The sequence below is a fragment of the Nymphaea colorata genome, chromosome 4 (genome assembly GCF_008831285.2).
Source record: "Nymphaea colorata isolate Beijing-Zhang1983 chromosome 4, ASM883128v2, whole genome shotgun sequence".
Lineage (NCBI taxonomy): Eukaryota > Viridiplantae > Streptophyta > Magnoliopsida > Nymphaeales > Nymphaeaceae > Nymphaea > Nymphaea colorata.
In genome coordinates, this window is record NC_045141.1 from 17066597 (window position 1) to 17091248 (window position 24652).

Sequence of the window (24652 nt, forward strand, 5' to 3'; positions counted from 1 at the left end):
TCATGTAAAACCTGTAAAAAAGTTTAAACGTTTGAGAGAAAATCAATGAAAGGAAAAATGGAAATATTTTAATCATCCAGCATTAATTTACAGCTTTTTCTTTTTTTGCGTTCCTCATAGGTCTAAAACACCCATACCCATCAATTTCCTTCTCCCTTTCTCCGATCAGGGATTTACTCTCGTCCGATACATTTCATTAGGCAGCCTTCTTTTACACACATGCACCAATGTCTGATGCATGCATTAGAGCGCATGCTGTGAGAGGTTGGGCATTCAAATCTGATAAAAAGGAATCTTATATATATATATATATAAAGAGAGTGAGAGGCCCCAAGAACTTGTACTGAATTTCATGGTTACACAAACTTAAAACAACTTCGGCCTACCGATTCAGATACAAAAAATAATAATAATAATAATTTTAATTTTGATGCTCCATGGGCAGAAAGTCATGAATAACCAATTTCTACAGGCAATTGAGAACTTCAGAGGAGCTCATAGCATAAAGTATCTTCTAGAGATTCAGCCTGTATATACAGTACCCTTAGACTGCTTAGCCAAGGAGATCAACACAACACTGCATCAACCAAAATTTTGGGAAGATCGAAAACATTAACCTACTTCAGCTGTACAACACTATTTTTGTGAGGTTATTTTGCATTGATCAAGGTGGCAATAGAAACCTCATTAGAGTAGGAGAGAGATTATTTCTTTTCATTTGAATCACGAGGGAGTTGCAGACCCAGCAATCCAAGTAAATTAGAAGCGGGCCCCGGGAGTCCTTGCTGTGATGTGAAGGAATCAATAAGGCTCTGTACAAGGTTCACATCCATGTCAACTGGTGTGAAATCGGCATCTACTTCCGCAGAAGAGGTTGGCAACCCCTGTAGTCAAACAAAATAACAAATACTTAGTGCAGTATATACAAGTCATGCGGAAGAAACACATTAAATATAAACAAACCAAACAACCTAAATATCAAGCCACAGATATGGAGGACGAGAGACACGTAATGCACACCCTAGCTGTTCTAAGCATGATTGGGGATCATCATTAATTGTAAACTACTAGGAGGCAGTGGACGAAATGTTTGCCAACTTGGTATACTTTGTGCAAGCACCCATAGGCAAAAACTTCATCAGGGAGACCATTGATAACCACGAGGCATTGGACGAACTGAATACTATACTGCTTATCACATAAGAACTGCAGTTAAAGCGCACACAGGTAGAATTGAAACTTCCGCTGTGAAAATTTGTGTGGGCACATACTCAACATAGTGGAACCACTCAGAGCAGTAGTATGGCTCGTTGATACTGTTAGATTCAAAATTGAGAAACTGCTGGTTGAGCAAGCAGGCATCAGGACTCAACCAATTATCGGCAAAATGTTCACCAGAAAGACATTTCTTAAAGATAGAAAGCCTGATGACCCAAAACTACTACATGCAAAATAAGAGAAAAACAGAAAATGCAGCCACAAGTAATGTCAAAATAACAAGGAAATAGGCCCACACTCACACACACAATATCTGATGTCATGGAAAGTTATGAGAAGAGAAGAGTGCAGAACATTCATCCCATATACATTTAGTGACATATGCCTAGAAATTTCTGAATAGTTTGACGCCTTTGTAAATTTAATAAAATCTGCACACAGAAACTCAGTGACCAATGTCTTATATATGTTTCCAAATGAACACAAAATACACAACGGATGATAAAAAAATGGTTGTTAGGGAAATGTTGCAACCTCGGAAATGTTTGTTGAAGAAGGTTGACCATTTGCACGGAGAAAACTCTTTCTAAGAGTAGAATCTTTCAGTTGGTCACTTAATGCATCTGAATAAGACTGCATAAAAGAATCACCAGGCTCCATGCTTTCGGATGGCTCTGAGTCACTCAAGTCATCATCGGACACATCTACATCGAAAGAGTCCATCATTTAATCAAAATATTTAAGAAAATGGCAAACATAGCAATTATCATATTCAAAATGGAAGATGCAAGCTAAACTTCAAATGGAAAAATAATTTGCATAGAAAATGGAAGGATAAAGATAAGGGAAATGTTGGAACTTTGCAATTTAACACTCTTAATTCTGTCAGGGGCACAAATGCAAGGTGGACGCATCAAGCTGACACATTCCAGATGTTGAATCGGTGATCAAAATTGTGAATTGCTAAAAATGAAATAAAGAGAAGTGACAATGAAGCCAACGGTGATCAAAGAAGAACAGCTAACTATATCCATCAATATATTCATGCAACGTATTCAAGTCTTCATAAGGTCCCATGTAGAAAACTGATGATGTTGAAAGTTGAAACCCGTTTGTGCTACCCCTATGCAATTGTAACTGTGAGAAACTCAATAAGCTGCTTACGCAGTTGCTCCAAAAGATGGAGTCGCTACTGTTGTACTTCTGTCCATCTTTCTCCTATGTTCTTCTTCTTCTAGTTTACCTTTTCCTCATTCTTTTTCTTCTGCTTTTTTCCTTTGTTCTTTTTGTTTTCTTGCTTCTGTTCTCATTCTCTTTCTCCTCCTCTCTCTTCTTTCTGGTCCTTTCATCTACTGTTTTTGGCCTGTTTAGGCCCACCTAGCACTTTTAAGTTTTTAACTACTAAGCACAACGGGCATGCATTAAAACTGAAATGAACAAAAAAATATTTTGGCTAATGACATGGAGATAAAGGATTATAATGAAAAGTAAAAACTCGTTAAGAAGGAATCAATATCATGCAAGTTGAAACAGGTTGACAAACACTAAATGAAATTACCAATAAATCTGTTCTAGCAATGATGTGTTAAGACCTTTAAAAGGGTCTGATTAAAAAAAAAAAAAAATCTCAAAGGAAGCATCATATAGGTTAAGGAACTTATATGAAAGTCCAGCTGTTTCACTTGTTAGCCTAACCTATATTTTACAACCACATGATTGGGGTTATGTTGGGTCAAATGCAATATATGTGCCAGCTGGAGAGTGGGTAACTTGAGGTGTCCAATTGAATGAGCGTGACTAGGTCTTTCATTGAGCCACACGACCTTGATACCATAGCCTGAGTAATCCAACCTTGTTGAGCTGACCTTTTCAACAGACAGATTTGATGTATGTTCTATTATGCACATTTTAGCCATGAAATAGAGCTTTCTCTCTTCATCCTTAACTCAAAACCTTTTGCATATAAACCCCGAGCATCAGCACATCCTGTACTATGTATTAGACAAGGCCTAATAACAGATACAAAAGATGGAGTTTAAGAAGAAACTGAACAGAAAGCAACAGCAACCACTACCATAACAATATATATGACAGAGAAGCAGAATAAAACAACTAAAGAGAATGTAAGGTCCCTGTACCAAAGTCCATATCTGAAGATGATGAAGTTGCTTCTTCTAATCCTGCGGCAGATGAAGTTCCTTCTGGGGAATCATTTCTTATGACAGTTTCCATTTCTTTAATAAGGCGGTCCACATTGAGTTGCACATCATCAGAATCCCTTCAGTTACAGTTTGAGACACACAAAAAAAAAGGGAAAAAGTCAAAAACATCCTCAAAGAGCTAGGCCTACCATTTGAAGCACATGCATGAACCTACACTGGATAGGCTGAGAAATGTTGCCAATTAGATGACAAGGAACTAATTAACTAAACAACGCAGATCCTTGGTGATGGAGGAAAAATCACATAACCAACAGAAGAAATTGGAGTAATCAAACTCAATATGATTACTACAAATGGGGATCTAAAATGGATCACGATTTGACAGAAGGTTCATCTTTTTGGCTGAGTTCTCTATCTTTTCCCTATCTATTTAGGAAATTGAGACCACTTATACATGCTTAACAACCAAACAACTAGAAGATATTAACCAAGAGAACAATAGTATCTGTGATTCCTTGAAAATGAATTAAACATAGAACAGAGTCAACTAAAGTATTTAATGAATTGCCAAAAATTAACCTCATATCCTAGAACATGACCAACAATATCACATCAGCTAGTAAGATAGCCAAAGCATCACAGCAATAGAAACCTATATTTTAAGAACAAGGCCAACATTACCATAAGGGTAGAATGGAGTACTCCTTAATCACAATTCTTAGACTCTTTGAGATCCGATGGTTGTGATAAAATTCAAAACACATTTTTGCAAGCAAATTTAAAAGACAAGATCATGCTTCCCTTTCGTGCAAGCACTAATAACTGGATAAAGCTATTATGGTAAGTCAACCTTCTCTCGTGTATGTTTACATGGAAATGGTGCATTTGTATTTACTTTACATCACAAACCACTAGATCATGACTCAGGGAGTAGGAAAACCTGAAATACCATGAGAAAAAGAGATGAATAGGTGCCAAACTTGTCAGAAATGATCTCAATCATTCAAAATATACACATTGATAGTTGGGAGAAAAAGATGGCAGAGCATTTCAGCCATTTGGTGTTGACGTATTATCTTATTCTCCCAACCATCAATGTGGATAGAGCTCAATCCTGAAAAATCTGACACCTACTCATCTCTCTCTCTCTCTCTCTCTCTCTCTCTCTCTCTCTCTCTCTCTGTCTTACACACACACACACACACATATATGATGATACTTGAGTCTGCCGGATGAAATGTAGCAACCCGAAGTTATAGAGTGAACTAGACAAGAAGTGGTAATGAGTACAAATAAATCACTAAAAAAATCAAAAATAGATTGTAATAGTCATAAAAGTCCAATATAAATACTAATAGATCAATCTGAAACAAAAATAACAGAAATCCATGTCCAATCGCTGTTACACTAAGTCTCAGTAGAGCATATGCCAGATAAACAACAAATCTAACACATCAAGAGAGAGATAGACTAGTCCACAAAACCTGTTTTCAGGAATCTCAGCTCCCTTATAGCTTGAAACTTTGTCTACAAATGCTTTCATTGTTTTTGCTATGTCACTGAGATCAGTAGGATCAGTATTTTCTGACCGCATGGGCGAGTCAACATGTTTTCCCTTCTGTTTTCTTGATTTTTGGCGCTTCTGACGCTCTAACTCATACATATCCATCTCCTTCTGTCTCTCTAGCATCGCAGACTGCAGCTCTTCCTCTCCATTGTACATCCAAGAATCATCATCGGAAGGGGGAAGATCAGAGCCAGCAAAGTCATTGGCAGAATGTGGCCATGAGAGTATCTCATCTATTCGTTTGATAGGAGCTTGAAACACCGCACTGAATTGCAACCAATGGACATGAAGAAAAAGAATATTTCAGACATATTTAATTTAGTACTTATTATGTGTAAGATGTTCATAAGGTAAGAGCACCGATGACATGACTAATTTACATGACTTTAGGCAAAGAACATGATGCTTTCAATATAAATTTTAGTTGACCCTGAACTTGGGTAAATAGAATCTACTATCTGACAAAACAATCTGTCCTACAGACTTGGTAAAGAAAATAATTGCTAAAAGCCTAAAACGTGTCAATTAATTGTTTATATTTCAGAAAGAAGGAGTCCTATAACCTGATATGATGCCTGTATGGCTGTGGCAAACTTGGCACAGTCCTACACATATAAGACATTAATAGTGACAAAATTTTGAGATCTTGAATCTCCTCCAGGGGGCAGTTAACAAAGTCAACGGGACTACAGCACATTATTAGATATCCAAAGCCACAGCAGATTGAGTCATTTTGATTTGTACAAGCAGCAAAACTACAACACCAACTAACCCTTCCTAATGGAATCCTTTATAATAGATGGCATGTATGTTTAGTTCATAACTTCATACTAATCCTGAAAAGGTCAACGGCCTTTCTATTTTCAGCCACGATATGTGTATCTGATGGCCACAACACAGACAGCCAGACATAAATCCTCTAGCTTCAGAGGTTCAGCCACAACATGTGACTTGAACATCTGGAAGCCTGCAATCCAAGACAGAACAATAGGTTTCCTGACCATATTAGAAAATGAAACTTGATGTACTACCATGATCCCCATTAAGAACTTCCACGGAACATGAAAATGAACACGATGATCTCAAATGTTGTTCTTTACAATTTTTTTTGCACATTTAGTAGCTGGTAGATAAAAGAGATTCCATTCAGTATTGCAACTATTAAATGCTCACCCGTGATTAAAACATCAAGTGAGTTCGTTGGATATCTACTATCTAGCCATTTACTGTAAGTTGAAGAGAAGGGACACATGGCACATGCCCAATATCATCTCAAAAGGATGAAAATAGGCTTTCAATGGTTTGGATTTGACTAATCCAAGCACATCAGAAAACAGATTTAATCCAATTCTGTAGTGCCAGAAAAAAGGACAAGATCCGAAACCATATACTAATGATTATATCCTTTATACCCCTAGATGTAAGTATGGCTGTTGAAATGTTAAGAAGTCGTAGAGCAAAGAATACAACTGATGATTGATCATGATGTAACATTGGCGTATTATTTATGGCATAAAGCGCTCCTCCAAGAATAAACAACTGAAGGGAAGACTATAAGTTTTAAGTGTACCTTGTCTTAGAAAATAAGCTGGTCTTTCGATAATAATCGAGGGCTTCATCCATAAGCCTTTGATACTCTTTCGATCCAGGAAGAAGACCCCTAAAGTAACCTTTACTATTCAAGCTACTTACAAAAGCTTCCCACGCATTTACTCCCACCAACCCTTCAACTCCACTGAAAGAATGCCCAGAAACACCTTGCTCCAGTCTCTGGCTATCACCAGACCCTAATTCATACCGCCTCCTTTGCTGATACACCATCTCGAAACCACAAGCTATCTTCATACCTAGTTCCGCCTCCCGGAAAGCTTCGATGTCCGACAACGGAGGCATGGGATAACACTTAGGTGCCTGGAACACCTGTTGCACTAGCTGCGCATACATTGCACGTGACATCCTCAGCGAGACATTCACCATCTCACCTCCAGATAAGAATTTTTCCATCCGAGACGCGAACTTCATCGAATCAATGTCCCGATCGTAGAAACCCTCAACGGCCAAGGAGATTATCTGAGGTTCGTGCTTCAGAACTTGGGCCACGGCCACAGGTAACCTACACCGCGTCCTATGCATGTTCTCCCGCGCCCTCTCTGGATACACGCCAATCCGGCGCTCAAGAGCTGCCTCGACAGCATTGGGAGCTCTAATTTCAGAACCAGACGACGATGAAGAGAGAAGTCTCAGTGAATCACTTATCGTCGGGCTCGGTAGCCATTGTTCGGGGATCAAATGGAGCTTGCCTTGTCGGATGAACACCCGATTCGAGCTATTTTCTGGCTTGACCCATCGAGGAAGCGAAAAAGCAGCTTCGATCAGGAGGAACTCGCCATCGGTGTCCCAGACTCGGATAGAGACACTCGAGTACCGCCTACTGATCTCATACATCAAAAAGACAACGAACCACTCGTCCTCTACGTTATCGCCATATCTGACCTTCCCGTGGAGGTGCGGTGGGGCAAGACCGTCGTAGCTCCGGGCATTTCCATCTTCTGAATCACCATTTTTAGGGTTTAGTGAGACGCAGATGCAGGCTTTGTTCGGGCTTTGGGAGGAGACGGCGAGGTTGAAAGGCTCGTGTTGCCAAATATAATCCATCGAATAGGAGGCGACAGAGTCCAGGATGCCCACATGGAGCTCTTTCAACGAGACGGAGATCGCCTCCTGGTCGGCAGGATGCTGAGACGCCTGGTCGGGAAAGATGGCGTAGAATACGGTGTCTTCGGGAAGCCTCGGCCTTTCCGACGCACAAAGGAGCGGATTCTCGTCGGAAATTGCCTTTCCGGCCATTCTCACTCCCGTTCCTCTGGTAAGAAAGAGGGAGGGAGATTTCGAGCGAATTCCAGACGAATGGAGGGAAATAGCCCACTTCGAACTTTCGCGTCTCGACCAATACATGTTATATATTATTTTATTAGTTTCTGTTTTAAATAATTTCAAATTAACTGAAAAATAAGAAAATCGTTAAAATACACCAAATATGTTTTGCTTTTAGTTGAGAAAAAAGATAATTTCTTAAAAAATTACAGACGATTTTTCAACTGCTATTCATCTCTCGCAGACGCTCTTCCATTGGCTTTCATTTGTACGGTCAGACCCTGAAAGATGGGCAAAGTAATTTTTTTACATTAACAGAAGCGTGACTGTCAAGCACTTTGCTATGATAGATCAAAAGTTGAATGACTACTTGTTTAGACTTTATTTCTTTATTCACAATTATAGAATTGCAAGAATACAAAACTAAGCGCATGTTTTGCACAACACCATTTATAATCAACTTCATAACATAAATTTTACTTTACATATCAGATTTGCGAAAACAGAAAAAGATGGAGAAAGCTAGACGACTTAGCTTGCTTCTAGCAGGTGGAGCCGTGGAAATGGCAGGGCCATTCTTTTCACAAACTTTACATTATCATTAACTTCATTTGACAAGAACGATCATTTAAGCTGCTCTTTTCGGCAACAGTACAATATTTTAGAGCTTGATGTCAACAAAATTTCCGGCTTTTTTCCCCCTTGAATCTTATAAAAACCAGTCACGAAGAAACCGATTACTGGTTCTTAGGAATCAACATGAACACCTGTTCACTTCACTTAACTCCATGAAATTATCCCAGTACTTAACCACAGCAAGGGAATTTGATATTGCAAAATTCCACTGTAAGGCTGCAAGTTCATGGATCGGCATTCTGAAGCTGTGTCTCCCCATTTTCCACTTCATGGTCGACAATGTCAGCAACCGCTTTTTCCTCTGAGATCTTCAATTCATTTGAATCCTCCGAGACAGGTTGGTTCTCAATAGAGTCAGGGGTCGGAAGACACGGCTGCTCAAGCATCCTGAGTTCTTCAGACGAGCTCTCTGACTTCACTCCCCCTGCACTTCTGTCCCCAACATCCTGAGACATAGATTCCCCACCAGAAGTTCCAGATGAGGTGTTATTTGGTGTGCTAGAGGACTTGGGTATCTGCGATATGGTTTGGTTAGGAGTGCTCAAAGCTGAAGGTGCGCCTGCTGTAGAACTTGGACTCACTGGTGCCACTCTTCCTGAACCACTAGCAGACCTCTGCACACTAGTGAGAGCGCCAGAATAAACAGGTGATGTTGAAGCTAGGCCAGTCCGTATGTAGTGTACATTTGTTGGTCTGGGAGCAGTTGCACTCAAGCCTGACGCTTTTGGACCCGGGGGAATTGGTTTGGCAAGAGGGACTCCTCCAGGCCTTACATGAACAGTGTTCCTACACTGACCCGCAGTGTATAAAGATGCAGCATCTGAGGCTGTACCTATTCGAGCTCCTGCGGCTACTGCAGCTGCCTGAACTAGAGGATTGGGCGTAGGCCCACTAGAAGTTTTTGGTTGAGCTGAGGATTTTTTGGGGACCGGCTTAACCTTGGCAGTCTGTGATGGTACTGACCTTTGAACACCAGCTTGTGGAGATGGCTGCACTGCCTGTTGCGTAGCTTCTAATTTGACTCCTTGTTCCGATTGTTGGGCTGACACCGAGGCCACTCCAGCAGGAGTTGCTGGTTGAGCAGAAGAATTCAAAGGGGTGCCTGTTAAGAGATAATAAGTCATTATACCTGTCTCAACCTGTTTGTCATTCAAGATTACATGACACAACTTTCCCATTTCCATAGGTTGCATAAAGATTTCAAATTAGACAGCATGTTGTGACAAATTACACAGCATCCATGTAGAAAAGATGTACATGTTCCAGACACTCAAGCACTAGGAACCTGACAAATGGGGATCCAGGAAAGGTCTTACTTACCAGCGAATGAAAAAAAAAAAAAAAAAGCTTTTCCTAACATAAACAAAATCTACTCAAAAAGTGCCCTCAACAATGGGAGAAAATGCAAAATAATTTCGCATCAACCAAGTCATCCTCCTAAGCTTCGTCCTGCTGTCTGCATTATTCATCCTCAGAAATAGAAAATGACTGAGCAAGCCACTGTCAAGGGAAAAGACACCTTATAAGAAGTAAGTGGGGATACATCCTAGCATAATTATGTCTTTCCATTTCACGTCTGAGCAAACATGCAACTAAGTAGCATGTGGCCAAAACCATGGGCCGCTCAGACAGCAGACTCAAAATGGAGGTCTGGAGTTCGCGTGCACTACATTCAAGGCCCTCATTGTCATATGGACTTCTTTCATCTTTCATGGAAAAAGACCAAACCTACAACGACATTCATCTTGCATCTTCATGAACAGCTGCAATGTTAAAACAGGCTTGCAGAACCCTGCTGGAAGAAGTCTCTTTCAACTAAAAAAACCCTATCCACCAACTGATCCATGATAAGTCCATAAGTCCTAACTGAACTTTCCCAAGCTAGTATCAAATACCTTCACGTTTAGTTTGTGCAGTTTCTGTTCCAATGTGCCAACAGGACCAAGGATTCATTTACATGGTCAATAGACAACTAAGCGGAATATTAATGAATTTTAAGTGTTTTTCTCTCAACAATAGTCAAAAGAAGAGTACCAAATGAAGACATGGACGAGATACTGTTAGACATTGACATGTTGAGAGCCATTGAAACTGCTTGCCGTGTAGCCAACTGTGCATCAGAGAGACCTGAACTGGTGGAGTTGCCAACAGCTGTTAAATTTGAGTTAGCTTGGCGTTTCCTGATGATAGCCCACCTCTGTGAAAGTATTACAGACCAATTAGCATCTATTCCAGTTCCAGCGCCAATTAGAAATGCCAAACATGCACTAGGACATAACTTAATGCCCTGAAAAGTATATATCAATCAAGAGAAACTTTCAGAAGTAAGGCACAAAAACAACCTGAGAGAGCTGCGATGCAGTTCTGTCATGCTTAAAATCTCCTTTCAGTATGTTTGCCCAATTTCCTTCACCACATTTCTGCACAGCTGCAATAAGTTCTTTGTCCTCATCTTCTGTCCACAATTTCCTCTTTCTCCTTGCTGTCTGACCCGATGCTGTTGACCCATTGCCTTCCAGTGATTCCCCACATGATGCAGCTGGCAATGGTTGCTTCTGAACAGAAACTGGAATGGTGATGTTCATGCCTTGGATAGGGCGAGAAGGATTCTTACTGCTTGACTGGTTACCTAATGTTTGACCAGTATTAGGTATATTTATTGTCAAAGGCGCTTCCAAGGTTGAATTCGGAGCAACCGAGTCACCAGGCATGCCAGATGCAATCAAGACCTGAGAAGGAAACCAGCTTTACCATCAAACTTTAGGTTTCTAGATTAGCGGATGAGGATTTAAATGGTTTAAGAGCCTTGCAATTAATTCGTTAGCTCATCGTTCACACATAGGATGTGATGCCTTTTATGTACATTTCTTTTGCTTTAGTGTCATCTTTCAATTTGGAAAATGAACTCATGGGAAGTTATTTTAACTTGCAGATATTAGAAAACCATTTATATTTTAACGTAATTGTTCATCTGAATGGCATGAAGTAGTCTCATTACTCTCATGAGAATCTGAATCTGAATCAAACCAGCCAGGTAGTTGATTGAGTGAATTAGTGAATTCAGCTGAATCAATTGTGAATCAGCAATATATAATATATATATATATATATAATATTTATTTTTTAAAAAATAAATGGAAAATATATTAAAACCATCCAACAATAAGAAAAACATTAAAATCTTTAAACATAATTAAAAAATGACATGCAGTATCCCTTTATGGACGCCAAATTAAATTGGTTTGCCACCAATTAGATTAGAATTGGCCAATTTCCAGCTGATTTTTATAACACCGGTATGAACAATGCAAATATTGTGGCAAGTTGCAATTTTGTTCCCAGTTTCTTCTTTTTGTCTTCTGTAACTGGTTTTCCTTTTTCTTCCTTTTTTTTTGTATGATAACGTTCTCCACCTACCATGAAGAAGAATTTTGCCTTTGTTATGCAACACATGAACACCACAATTATTAGAATGTAAGAACTCAAGAAAACTGGAGAAGGTAACAAATAGCAGAGGCATTAAGCATGTGCCAAATCATTCTCATGCTGCAACTCAGCAGATAAACATGCAGAGTAAGTTGAAGGTATAAAACAGAGTACTACTCCCAGGATTCCTGAACAGTTAATCTAAGTGTACATAACTACTAGGATTCATAGAACTTTACAACAGGCAGCTAAAGAAATAAATTGAAGGCTAACAGGAATGCCAGGCACATGAAACTGATGGCAGCATGGAATCCTTATCACCAGCATACTTGAACATAATAACTAATAGCTAAGGGAAACCATCTAGCGTGTATCGGTTGTGACTTACCTTAACACATGCTGCAGCTTCTGTAGAAGCTTCATTATTAACAGCAGGAGAAGTTTCTACTTCGAATTCCAAGTCACTATCGTCATCCTATACAGCACACGCATTTGTAAAACCACCATTGTTAGCAGCTCATCCACAATGAATCCATGCAACAAAACATCAAAAATCGATATTTTTGCTTTAATGAAAGAAGAAACGGACCAGCAACCATAAAGCATACTTTGAGAACAACAACCAACATGTGGCATACGCTTTCCATAACCAGCAACAGAACAATTTAAGTGAGAAGGTCCATCTTACACATTCATGATTCATGTATGTCCAATATAAATGTCAAAATACAATGTATACAGGTTCTAGATGGTGTTAATGAAATCAGAAAATCCTAAGTTCAGAAAAAATCATATTTAACTCATAAATATCAACTCGATCAGCAAATGCTAAAAGCAAAATACAGTATAAATTAAAAGCAATCTGAACCAAACTACCATAGAATTAAGAATGGATGATTGTTTTGGAATGCTCACCAGAGGCTCAGCGCCCTCTTCTAACTTCTGTACCAAAGAGTGACGATAAGCCAAATGGCGCCATAGCATCTGATATTCCCTTGCACTTGAAATTCCAGTAGAGGTCTTCTTAACCAGTGCATTCCAATCAATTTTTACCCCAGGAAACTGAGCAACTTCCTGCAGAAGAGCAAGTATTGTTGTCGCTGTATACCTATACATTAAGAGAAAAACATACATAAGAGTGAAAACAAGCAAGATAACAATTACCATCGTCATCATGCATCCCATAAGAAGAAAATGATATTTAAGTGAGTCCTCCAACACATAGACGATATCTTCCCCAAATTTTGCAGTATCTTACAAGAGAAAACAAACAGAAAGCGAAGAAAAATCAACAGAGAATGGGATTCTATTCTGCTCATCATGACATGTACCTGTATTGATAACCATAACAAATGCACACTATTTTGCAGAGATGTTTACATTAAAAATAGATTTTTCCATGACCTACTGCTAAATTCAAAACAGAGCGTTTAATTCCCTTACAAATTGCGTAATACGACTTCACAATAACTGATCGTCTCCTTCTCGCATGAGATAAAAAAAATTCAGGCAAGTCGCGAACTTGGTGCAACAGTGGATCCGCACAACAAACTCAAATAAGGAACATTCAGACTGCCCATCTGGCTATCTCTATTCAATTTCAATTGGCACAAGCACCAACGAAATTGTTATACTATCCCGTTCATATAGAATTCACGTATTAATTCGTTTCATATTGGTCTCCTGAGAACGCCTTCAGGTACAAATACCAGAAACCTGATGGGCCGAGGACGTCCAGAAATGTAGTAACTTCCTACGGAATCCCAAACGTTCCTCATCTATTCGCATCTCCTCACCCGAACATCTATGCATTACCATGCTTTATTTTTCCTTTTGAATTGACGGTAAGCCCGCCTTAGGAGGACAAGGCCAAGAGAAAGCTCGGGCAACAGAATGGCAGAGACGTGAGTTGATAAGGATCTTCAACTTGACACCCTTCACATTGTCGTCAACTTGACACCCTTCACATTGTCCTCTTACCACCTGCGATGGTCGTTCCCGTTCTCCATCTTTCGTCAAACCTAGCAATCTAACAAATCTACGCGATCTCCGCCAAACTGGGTAGAAGCTCGTGTTGCTCGTCCAAACGCATTCGGGTTCTCTCGCGAACGCGAGAATGAAGATCATGTCGAACCATGAACCTCTATCAAACGCTTGGACAAAATAGAAGAAGAAATAGGAAAAAATCGAGTTTGTACCTTCTCAGAATCAAGGAAACATCTTCCTCGCTTATGAGCCCTTTCTTCTTCACCTCCATCATCTCTCTCTCTCTCTCCCTTCCCTCTCCCGCGTCTGCAACAAAAACCCTAAACCCTTGGGAGGGGTTTCATTGAGCCAGACAGGACTCAGAAAATCTTGATATACGGAGATTTGCCTGAATCAGGGTTTAATCTACCAAGTTCACAAACTAATGCGAGAAAATCCGGTTCGCGGAAATCTCCGAGCGAAAAGATCACGAAACAATTTTGGCACGTCGGTGGAGATGAAACCTTCTTTGCGTCCAAGTTGGATATCCCGCAGAATCCGAATCCACTTGGCTCCAGACTTACAGTTCCTAGTGGGACCAACCGAGTTGAAATCCAAATAAATCTGAATCAGTTTTATGTATCGTTTCAAATTTATCGAATGTCATCGAGGAGACCGAACAGTTCTACGTAGTCCGTAGACGTAGAGGCGTCCATCAGATCCAGATATTGTAGTCCATTTAAACCAAATCAATTGAGTCCAATTTGGTATCGGCCCAACCCGAGTCATCAGCGCAAATTTTGGCTTTCTACAACACATATCGGAATTAGATAACAAAATGAAAGATAAAAACGAAAAAAAGAAATTCCTGCGCTTGTTATAGAAACATGTATCTGATGCAAATTATTTTTTAGGATATGAGCTTGGCCTTTGCAAATTATTTCTATAACACATATCTATAACCTCTCTCTCTCTCTTCCTTGTCTCTTATCTTTCTCGTGCACGACCGAATGAATGCAGAAATATTCCCTCCCCTTTGGCCTTTGCCTCTCCTCTCTCCCTTCCCCTCAACTATCATTCAAAGGTAACCGTTGGGTCATCACACGTGTCAAACACCATCATGCTCCTCTTTCTCTATGTCCGGTTCCAACGGGTCGGGCATGGCGATACTTCCATCAACAAATTCGACAGGCTTTGAGTCAGATGATACTAAAGTGTCATATCCAACATCGCATTAGGTACTTGGATTGGACCTATGGATTTGGATCCCTAAGTATAAGACATGGTTTAGAAAATCTCATGCCAAACACTAGTTAAACCAAAGATTCACTTACCATTCATATATTTTTTATGTGAAGAGTACATAAATAATTAGTTTACCAAGTCTTAGTTGGGTTTGTTTGCATTTTATTGCAGTGGAAGAACAAAGTTCACACAAACTACTATGTTTAGAGTCTTAAAAGTTTTTAAGGGTGGTAGCCTGGTAGGTGCATATATTTGAAGGGCCCCTTGCTGCAAATAGGAAAAGGGAGGGCCACCTTATATTCATAATATTGGATACGTTTCAAAAATATTTCTTAAATATTTCTGATTCAACTCTTATTTTTGTCACTGGTTTTTGACATTGGATAAAGTATCACATAGAATAAAGTCAAGGGCAGTGATGACCTTCTTTTAACGTAAAAGTGACAAGCAGTTTTTGTGTTGGCAATTATAATTTTTCGGGTGCTCCAACATAACATGGTCTAACTTGTGACCTCATTTAAATGGCATCTTCAGTCTTCACTGGTCGAGACTCGACCCCTTATATGCCCCTCTTTTCAGGATGATAAAGCAGGAACAGAAAAAGAGAGAAGGTGGAACAGAAAAAAAGAGATAAGGCCTCCATTAACCTGAGTCATCTAATCAAATCAGATGGTGCGGTTCATATGGTTTCATTCTTATTTGGGTAGACATTAAGTATAAGCTGTTTCTTCAAATGTCTAAAATCCCCTTTTAATGGGAGGGGAGATAAAGAGAAAGAAGGAAATGAGCTTTCTTAAAAGAAACCGCTTGTCTCCTTTCATGGGTGGTCTAGATGATCCCCATCAGATTACGTGAGGTAAGAGATTATGGATTAAGTACAAGCCTTATCCATGGGCTTACGTTGAAAAAAATCTAAAGAAGTTTGAACCGAGATGGGATACCATATACGTCTGCTCTACGAAGTTTGTTGATGAGATTGGGGAATGGGCTATGTATATCTAGAGTTCTATGGTACTTCAAGATCAATAGCCATGAAAATACCAAAAACTTGGAGATAGAGTGCCTAATAAAAATATTGATTTAAAGGTTTGCCAAAATTAATAATGTAAACCACGTCTAGAAGTTTAAATAACTTAAAGTGGAAATTTAATGCTTTTATGTATCTTCTTCTTTCTCAGACTTTTTTCGGAAGAAGGAAACTCCCTCCCACGCATGAACGCATAAAAAGTGAGAGTATCCCTTAACATCTTCGTCTTTGCTGCGGGCATTGGTTTATTCTGTGTATTGGTCAATTGTTTGTGTCAAATTTCTTCCTTCGTGTTGTGCCCGTGGCAGCGTAGCACGCTTTGGTGGACACAGAACGGCAGATTGATTCTAATGGCTTCTCATCTTGCCTCCCGTGTTTTCTCTGCTCAAAGGAGGCCTTCCAGATACCAGCCAAGCTATGGCTTCATCCAGTCCATTTTCAGCGCCTCAACGGTAATTTTTCATGCTTGTCATTTGTATTATTTTGTTCATTTTGGTATGATAATGTGATGGACACGAAAATGGCAGATTGAGAGACAAAGAACCAGACTTGCAGACAGGGTCTCCTACTTGATGGCCACCACTGAGAACATCCTCCAACGCTTTGTCTACAACACAACCAACCAGATTAGCTACACTGTTCGTGATATCACTTCACACATGAAGAGAGCGGTCCAACACTTTGGCCGTGATATCACTTCACACATGAGGAGAGCGGTACAGCACTTTCTCTATCTAATCTCTCTTCTACTATTCAATATATTAGCTTCAATTCTGTAATGGATTTGCTCTCTTCTACTCTTGGGCAGTGGGCGAGTGTGTGCAGAGCAAGGTGGTGCCATGCTGAACAGAAACCAATGCTTGAGGAATATCTGAGCAACAACCGGGCTGCCATGACCGGCCCTATTCTCCTCCCTGACTACTTCCTCCCACAAAACGAGGAACAAGCAATCCAGCAGCTGCAGTCTCAGTCCCACATCATCAACTTGTCATAGTTCGTCTCGTCTCCCACTTTCAACCATGTTGATGCCCATTAAGGGTTAATACATAAATTCAATACTCTCTCTCTTTATATCCACCAGTGGTTGTCTTTTCATGTTACTCATGTGTGCATTTGAATCATCAGATTAGACCATCACATGTGTTTGATCTGTCTCAATTCACAGAAACTGCCAACACAAAAACTGCACGTTGGCTAGCTTCTCAAAATGATAAGGAGGCGCCCTCAACATGACATGTGAAACATCTGTTTGCCATAATTGCTTTTCAACCCATTGAGTAGACCTAGGAGGAGCACAAGAAATTGAGTAGGAAACACGCGTTTTCATTTCCCTTCGGTGTGTTGTATCGTATGCAACCAATTTTTTTTATCGGATCAAGTCAATTTTCATGTTCCCCAATGGTTTTTGCCTTTTGTGCTTATGATTTTCTAGCTATCTATTCTGTTGCTTATTCCAAATACACAGCCTAGCCTGCTTTCTAGTTGACTGAGAATTGGGTAGTCCTAGTTTTCCTTTATAAAGTTTCATAAATATTTTGTCTATGGGTAGCGAAGTTGATAGCGTAGAGGGAATTGGGTGTGTATGACAAGTTCAGAAAAGGAGGGTGTGATGCTTTACTGCTCCCCCACTTGAGAGGAGAACAATGCTTCATATGTTTTAATTTATTAAATGACCAGAAATGGGATCTCAAATACTTGAAACAATGGAACTGTTGCTAAGCAAGCGGATGGTTTTCTAAAGAAAAAATGAAAATCACCATAGAACCTTATAATGAACAAACAGTTTTGCATTTCATCTCTGCTTTATCGACTTATTGACTCATGAACCTAGGGGAAACAACAAATGTATGTATCATGGTCCTCAAGAACATGGCATCAGATTCTCAACCATGGTCCTGAAGAACAGAGCATCAAATTCTCGACCATGGTCTTGAAAAACTAGGCATCAGCTTTCGGACCATGGTAGTGTGTGTGTATATATATATATATATATATATATATATATATATATATAATATATATATATATATATATATATATATATATATATATATATATATATAATATATATATATATATATATATATATATATATATATATATATATAGAGAGAGAGAGAGAGAGAGAGAGAGAGAGAGAGAGAGAGAGCAGCCTAGTCCTAGTCCAAGTGTAAAGTGGTAATATCACGAAAATGACACAAAATTACAAGATGAAGACAAATAAAGAACCGTAGGAAAGCCGCAAAATGATAAAAATTGAGGAAAACTTAGGATGACCAACGAGTTTGAGCATGAAGTCAAGCACAGAAGGCAAAATAGTTTAAGAAGAAAGAAACTCAAAACAACCTCAAACCAAAGAAATTGAATAGGTACTCAAACCCATCACCATGAACACAAAATTAACAAAACAAAAGAGTGAGGAGGAAGGAAGAAGTATACACGTTTGCCCATCTTAACAATAACGTAAGGGTCGCTGGATCTCAGATCCCTGACAGCCAGATCCACACCTCTAATCACCACCCTCACCCTCAAGAAGAAATGCATAGTGTGTATGAGAAGTTCAGAAAAGGGCATCATGTTATTTAATGTATCGTCGTGTAAACATCACAAGAAGAAATTTACATACCATAGAGTATATTATTTAATATGTTAAAACAGAGCACGTTCAAAGTAGCTAGGATCATCGTGGCCGGCCCATAACTAAAACCCGCTGCCGACGAGCAAGCATAGTGTGGATACTGAAGTAGACCTGACTGTGGATTATTATGAGCCAGGTGAGTTGGATGTACAAAAAATAAGAGATGGTGCCTGCAATGTCGAAGAGTATCTAATCAAGCACCGGACCTATTAGCTAGCATACAAGTCTTCAGATCCATTTACTTTTGCTACATTAACTTTAGCTTTTGTTTACACAAGAGACATGGTTATGTTGCGTTGGCTGACTTAGGAGAGCCCTGTTTCTTTCTTGAGAACCTTTGCTTTTTTTCCCTCTTTCCCTTTTTAATTCCCCTTTCATTACTCTTCTCTACAACTTCATTTTTTGGCTATTCTAGGCTTGTATCACTGCATATAAAATTTAGTTAAACTGGTAATGTGATTGGAAAAATATTGTTTTAATTGCACGAAAGTACCACCATGCACAAAATGTCGTTCATCATTTCCGTAAGAGGGTAATCTCAATAGTCTCACTTGATGGCTGCCCATGATGGTCGCTCGCACGGCTTAGCCCACTTGCTTTTCGCCTTGCTCTCTTGCATAGGCCGCTAGCCTCACTTGACTGCCGCCCATGCAGCCTCTGTACAACACTTGTGTGGGTAGTCTCCCTTGTACGCGGAGAGGCCTTCGAGAGCGAGCGGGTGGCAATATAACTTCCCTAGTGTGCTGAGGAGGCGCCCTCTACTTTGCTTGGGTGCTAGATAGCCTCCCTTGCACGTTGGCTAGCTTCTCAAAATGATAAGGAGGCGCCCTTTAGACCATGAACGATACGAGTTGGTGTTTCCATTTTGATACACATAAATGATACGTATGGTGATCACTAGTGGTTACTTCTAAGTGGTTAAAATGATTAACCAATTCTTTTGCAAATTTAAAGAATGCTCTTGGATCACTCGAAGTTTATGTTACAGGAGGACTGCTGGCTGCGAATCAGGTATGACATACAGCAAGTGGTTACTTCTAAGTGGTTAACATATCACATGAAGTGGTTATGTGGTTTGCTGTTACTTCTAGACACAGAACTAAATTAATTAGAAGCCCCTTCACATTTTGCCCTACCCAGAAAGAAAGGGCATAGAGCTCGGTCTGCTTTCAACCCCTTCCATGGGACGCTTTCACACTGAGACAGTTATTTTTATCGTGGAGATTATAGAATCAAGAAGTCAAAGTATCAAATTTAGGTATAGCTAATTGATGTGAAGAAAGTTAGGCAACTTTGAATAGGAACAAAAGGAAAAAGGTGCATACAGCAAGTTCCTCAACATATAATGGTAAATAAGTAAACTGTTATTATCAACCCAAATTTCTTAGTTACAGAACTCACCAAAAGTTAAACATCCGCGCCGGAAAACACAGAGAAATGTCCGGCAAGCTTGTGAAGATGATTCTGACCTCGTTTCCGGTCGTACCGAGAGCAAAGTGTCCCCCCGTGTGACCGGAGAGAAGAGAATTCCTCTTTCTACGAGAGCCTACTACGACTGGTTGAGGGTGAAACAGGGGAACAAAACGCCTGGATATTTCAGCTAGTGAGGAAAATCTAGCATCTAGCTGCAAAAAAAGGTGGGACTGAAAGGGAGGTTCAGACTCTGCAGGACTCCCACACCGAGAGCATATCCCCCCTGAGCAAATTTTCTCAGTGCCCTCGTTCTCCTAAAACGACTCTGAAGAGTGTCTTTGAACGGAATGATGGACAGTCTACTGTCATGTCTGCCGAGGGGAGAAAACAGGCCCCAACTGAAACAAAGGAGGAGCAGGGCATAAGATTGAACTATCCGGTGTGGCTTACGGGCAAGGGTATGGTGACAGTAGATGAGAAAGAAGCAATGGCCTTGTGCCATGCTACAGCAGGTTTACAACAAGGAATTCACCCGTTCCAACGCTTGAAATCGGTTGAAGTGGCTGAGAAACTGCAGCGTAATCCTCAGCTTGACACTAGCTCAATCCCCACGCGTTCTCAGATGGTCGTGTTCTCGGTGGCCAAGGTAGGAGGATCTGAGAATACCAATAAAACAAAGGCGACCGAGGGCTTATGGGCGTGCGGTATAGACTGTGCTCCTGCTGCAGGAAGTTACAAGCCACGATCACTAGCAAAGATCGCGTTATGACTTCGGCCAGCTGAACACCAACACCCCTAACCCAAAAATCTCGAGCCCGGGGGAATAAGATTGCAAGAAGCAGAGGTGGGATCCCTGTCCTTTCTAAAGGCCCCTCATAAACCTACGCTCTTCCTAACCGGCTGGGACTTCGAGCGTAAAGGACTGCAAGAGGTAGAGTTGCTGTCCAAGCTGGGACAGCAGACCTCCACTATCATCCTAGAGGGTTTGCAGCGGGTAACGCTATCACAGGGAGGCAATCATTCATGTTCTATAGCAGCTTCACCCATATTCGTGGCAGTCAAAAGGGCCACCTTCATCTCACCCAAACAGGTCAACCCCACAACGGCAAGGAGGGGAATTACGCTGCTGGGTAGAAGCGGAGATGAGAAAGATACCAGGACGAGGAGTTGGGTCACTTTCCTTGGGATCCTGGTGGCCCTCAACCAAGGAAAAGAGCCTCACTTGAAGAACGCTGGTCGCTTCAGTGATGAGCTAGATCGCGCAAAGCGTGAGGGCAGGCTCTTTCTTAGGGGGTGAATTTGATACAACCCAACCCTCGCTTGGCGAAGGTGGCCGAGAGTTGGCAGTACCCTCGCCGTTTGGGACCAGATGGGGGGCGCCTCCTTATCATTTTGAGAAGCTAGCCAACGTGCAAGGGAGGCTATCTAGCACCCAAGCAAAGTAGAGGGCGCCTCCTCAGCACACTAGGGAAGTTATATTGCCACCCGCTCGCTCTCGAAGGCCTCTCCGCGTACAAGGGAGACTACCCACACAAGTGTTGTACAGAGGCTGCATGGGCAGCAGTCAAGTGAGGCTAGCGGCCTATGCAAGAGAGCAAGGCGAAAAGCAAGTGGGCTAAGCCGTGCGAGCGACCATCATGGGCAGCCATCAAGTGAGACTATTGAGATTACCCTCTTACGGAAATGATGAACGACATTTTGTGCATGGTGGTACTTTCGTGCAATTAAAACAATATTTTTCCAATCACATTACCAGTTTAACTAAATTTTATATGCAGTGATACAAGCCTAGAATAGCCAAAAAATGAAGTTGTAGAGAAGAGTAATGAAAGGGGAATTAAAAAGGGAAAGAGGGAAAAAAAGCAAAGGTTCTCAAGAAAGAAACAGGGCTCTCCTAAGTCAGCCAACGCAACATAACCATGTCTCTTGTGTAAACAAAAGCTAAAGTTAATGTAGCAAAAGTAAATGGATCTGAAGACTTGTATGCTAGCTAATAGGTCCGGTGCTTGATTAGATACTCTTCGACATTGCAGGCACCATCTCTTATTTTTTGTACATCCAACTCACCTGGCTCATAATAATCCACAGTCAGGTCTACTTCAGTATCCACACTATGCTTGCTCGTCGGCAGCGGGTTTTAGTTATGGGCCGGCCACGATGATCCTAGCTACTTTGAACGTGCTCTGTTTTAACATATTAAATAATATACTCTATGGTATGTAAATTTCTTCTTGTGATGTTTACACGACGATACATTAAATAACATGATGCCCTTTTCTGAACTTCTCATACACACTATGCATTTCTTCTTGAGGGTGAGGGTGGTGATTAGAGGTGTGGATCTGGCTGTCAGGGATCTGAGATCCAGCGACCCTTACGTTATTGTTAAGATGGGCAAACGTGTATACTTCTTCCTTCCTCCTCACTCTTTTGTTTTGTTAATTTTGTGTTCATGGTGATGGGTTTGAGTACCTATTCAATTTCTTTGGTTTGAGGTTGTTTTGAGTTTCTTTCTTCTTAAACTATTTTGCCTTCTGTGCTTGACTTCATGCTCAAACTCGTTGGTCATCCTAAGTTTTCCTCAATTTTTATCATTTTGCGGCTTTCCTACGGTTCTTTATTTGTCTTCATCTTGTAATTTTGTGTCATTTTCGTGATATTACCACTTTACACTTGGACTAGGACTAGGCTGCTCTCTCTCTCTCTCTCTCTCTCTCTCTCTCTCTCTCTATATATATATATATATATATATATATATATATATATATATATATATATATATATATATATATATATATATATATATATACACACACACACTACCATGGTCCGAAAGCTGATGCCTAGTTTTTCAAGACCATGGTCGAGAATTTGATGCTCTGTTCTTCAGGACCATGGTTGAGAATCTGATGCCATGTTCTTGAGGACCATGATACATACATTTGTTGTTTCCCCTAGGTTCATGAGTCAATAAGTCGATAAAGCAGAGATGAAATGCAAAACTGTTTGTTCATTATAAGGTTCTATGGTGATTTTCATTTTTTCTTTAGAAAACCATCCGCTTGCTTAGCAACAGTTCCATTGTTTCAAGTATTTGAGATCCCATTTCTGGTCATTTAATAAATTAAAACATATGAAGCTTTGTTCTCCTCTCAAGTGGGGGAGCCGTAAAGCATCACACCCTCCTTTTCTGAACTTGTCATACACACCCAATTCCCTCTACGCTATCAACTTCGCTACCCATAGACAAAATATTTATGAAACTTTATAAAGGAAAACTAGGACTACCCAATTCTCAGTCAACTAGAAAGCAGGCTAGGCTGTGTATTTGGAATAAGCAACAGAATAGATAGCTAGAAAATCATAAGCACAAAAGGCAAAAACCATTGGGGAACATGAAAATTGACTTGATCCGATAAAAAAAATTGGTTGCATACGATACAACACACCGAAGGGAAATGAAAACGCGTGTTTCCTACTCAATTTCTTGTGCTCCTCCTAGGTCTACTCAATGGGTTGAAAAGCAATTATGGCAAACAGAAGTTTCACATGTCATGTTTTTGAAAGTATTGCAGCATAATGCTGCTACTCATAACTACCGTTTCTCTGTTTTTCTTTTTCTTTACATGGGTCCCTTCAGTTTGAGATGATGCTTAATTAGGAAAAAATAATCGGAATTGGCAGCAGCTGGTGTATTCCTAAAAATAATTGGAATTGGCAGCAACTGGTGCATTCGGACTATAGGTGGCTGACAAGGAGAAAACAGTTGAGAAAATGAGAGATCAAGAGTGAGTGACTCAAGGAGAGAAACGAGAGAAGGCGAGAGGGAGACATCACCGGTCATCGGCACTGCAGTTGACCGTCGCTGGTTCGGGTTGCTGATGATTGTTGAGTGAACAGAGGGAGAGCAGGAGGCAGGGCAACACTACCAATCGGACTAGCTCCACCCCTCGGATCTTGCTGACCATATAACTGATTTACACTGAGTCGGTGAAGATCATACATATCATTTATGTGTATCAAAATGGAAACACCAACTCGTATCATTCATATGCCTTGGGCTCGCACAAATTATAAGTGAATTATTTTTCTTTTATGCATCTATATTAAAAAAAAAAGACATCTAGCCAGACATCCAATTGTTTTACATATTAAAAAAGAAACAGTGTCAGAAACCATACAGTGGACATTAATTTTACAAAATGGCACTTTTTTAAAAGTAAATGATTCATTTTTCCTATATAAATAAGTTCTTTCTTCTTTAATTTGTCACTTTATTTATAACAAAAAATTAATTGTGCTCTTTAAGTAGTGTTTGATAAAAAAAACAACACTTTATTCTTGAAACACGTGTTTTAGTAATACCATGATCTTACTTGAAGAAATATAACTTGACTTGGTCCACCATTTGATTGTTTGACTTATAAATTATATTCATATTGCATATATATATATTTTTAACAACAACATGAATTTTTAAA

The 24652-nt window shown here is 40.1% G+C and overlaps 3 protein-coding genes across 3 annotated transcripts; 1 reads left to right on the top strand and 2 right to left on the bottom strand.

Moving 5' to 3' along the window:
- Positions 1-395: 395 nt before the first annotated feature.
- On the bottom strand, positions 396-8101 carry LOC116252519 (protein ecdysoneless homolog). Its single transcript, XM_031626834.2, has 5 exons — positions 6518-8101; positions 4865-5212; positions 3357-3496; positions 1753-1922; positions 396-884 (listed from the first exon to the last, which is right to left on the bottom strand). Exons 1-5 carry the CDS (start codon positions 7900-7902, stop codon positions 705-707), a joined length of 2223 nt encoding a protein of 740 aa, XP_031482694.1. The 5' UTR covers positions 7903-8101; the 3' UTR covers positions 396-704.
- Positions 8102-8228: 127 nt separating this feature from the next.
- Positions 8229-14352, bottom strand: LOC116252520 (flocculation protein FLO11-like). The gene is made up of 6 exons (XM_031626835.2): positions 14082-14352; positions 12799-12991; positions 12272-12358; positions 10800-11186; positions 10492-10654; positions 8229-9559 (listed from the first exon to the last, which is right to left on the bottom strand). The coding sequence occupies exons 1-6, from the start codon at positions 14141-14143 to the stop codon at positions 8682-8684; spliced, it is 1770 nt and encodes a 589-aa protein (XP_031482695.1). The 5' UTR covers positions 14144-14352; the 3' UTR covers positions 8229-8681.
- A 2065-nt stretch (positions 14353-16417) lies between these two features.
- On the top strand, positions 16418-17144 carry LOC116253704 ((-)-alpha-terpineol synthase-like). The gene is made up of 3 exons (XM_031628667.1): positions 16418-16572; positions 16648-16836; positions 16929-17144. Exons 1-3 carry the CDS (start codon positions 16471-16473, stop codon positions 17112-17114), a joined length of 477 nt encoding a protein of 158 aa, XP_031484527.1. The 5' UTR covers positions 16418-16470; the 3' UTR covers positions 17115-17144.
- The last annotated feature ends 7508 nt before the right edge of the window (positions 17145-24652 follow it).

Coding starts and splice junctions, on each gene's coding strand:
- LOC116252519 (XM_031626834.2), bottom strand. CDS start 7,902: ATGTATTGGTCGAGACGCGAAAGTTCGAAGTGGGCTATTTCCCTCCAT. Junction 1,923..3,356: donor ATCTTCAGATATGGACTTTG/GTACAGGGACCT, acceptor CTTTCGATGTAG/ATGTGTCCGATGATGACTTG. Junction 885..1,752: donor CTTCAACAAACATTTCCGAG/GTTGCAACATTT, acceptor GTTTGACTACAG/GGGTTGCCAACCTCTTCTGC.
- LOC116252520 (XM_031626835.2), bottom strand. CDS start 14,143: ATGATGGAGGTGAAGAAGAAAGGGCTCATAAGCGAGGAAGATGTTTCC. Junction 12,359..12,798: donor AAGAGGGCGCTGAGCCTCTG/GTGAGCATTCCA, acceptor TGTGCTGTATAG/GATGACGATAGTGACTTGGA. Junction 9,560..10,491: donor CTCGTCCATGTCTTCATTTG/GTACTCTTCTTT, acceptor ATCTCTTAACAG/GCACCCCTTTGAATTCTTCT.
- LOC116253704 (XM_031628667.1), top strand. CDS start 16,471: ATGGCTTCTCATCTTGCCTCCCGTGTTTTCTCTGCTCAAAGGAGGCCT. Junction 16,573..16,647: donor CCATTTTCAGCGCCTCAACG/GTAATTTTTCAT, acceptor CGAAAATGGCAG/ATTGAGAGACAAAGAACCAG. Junction 16,837..16,928: donor CTTCACACATGAGGAGAGCG/GTACAGCACTTT, acceptor ACTCTTGGGCAG/TGGGCGAGTGTGTGCAGAGC.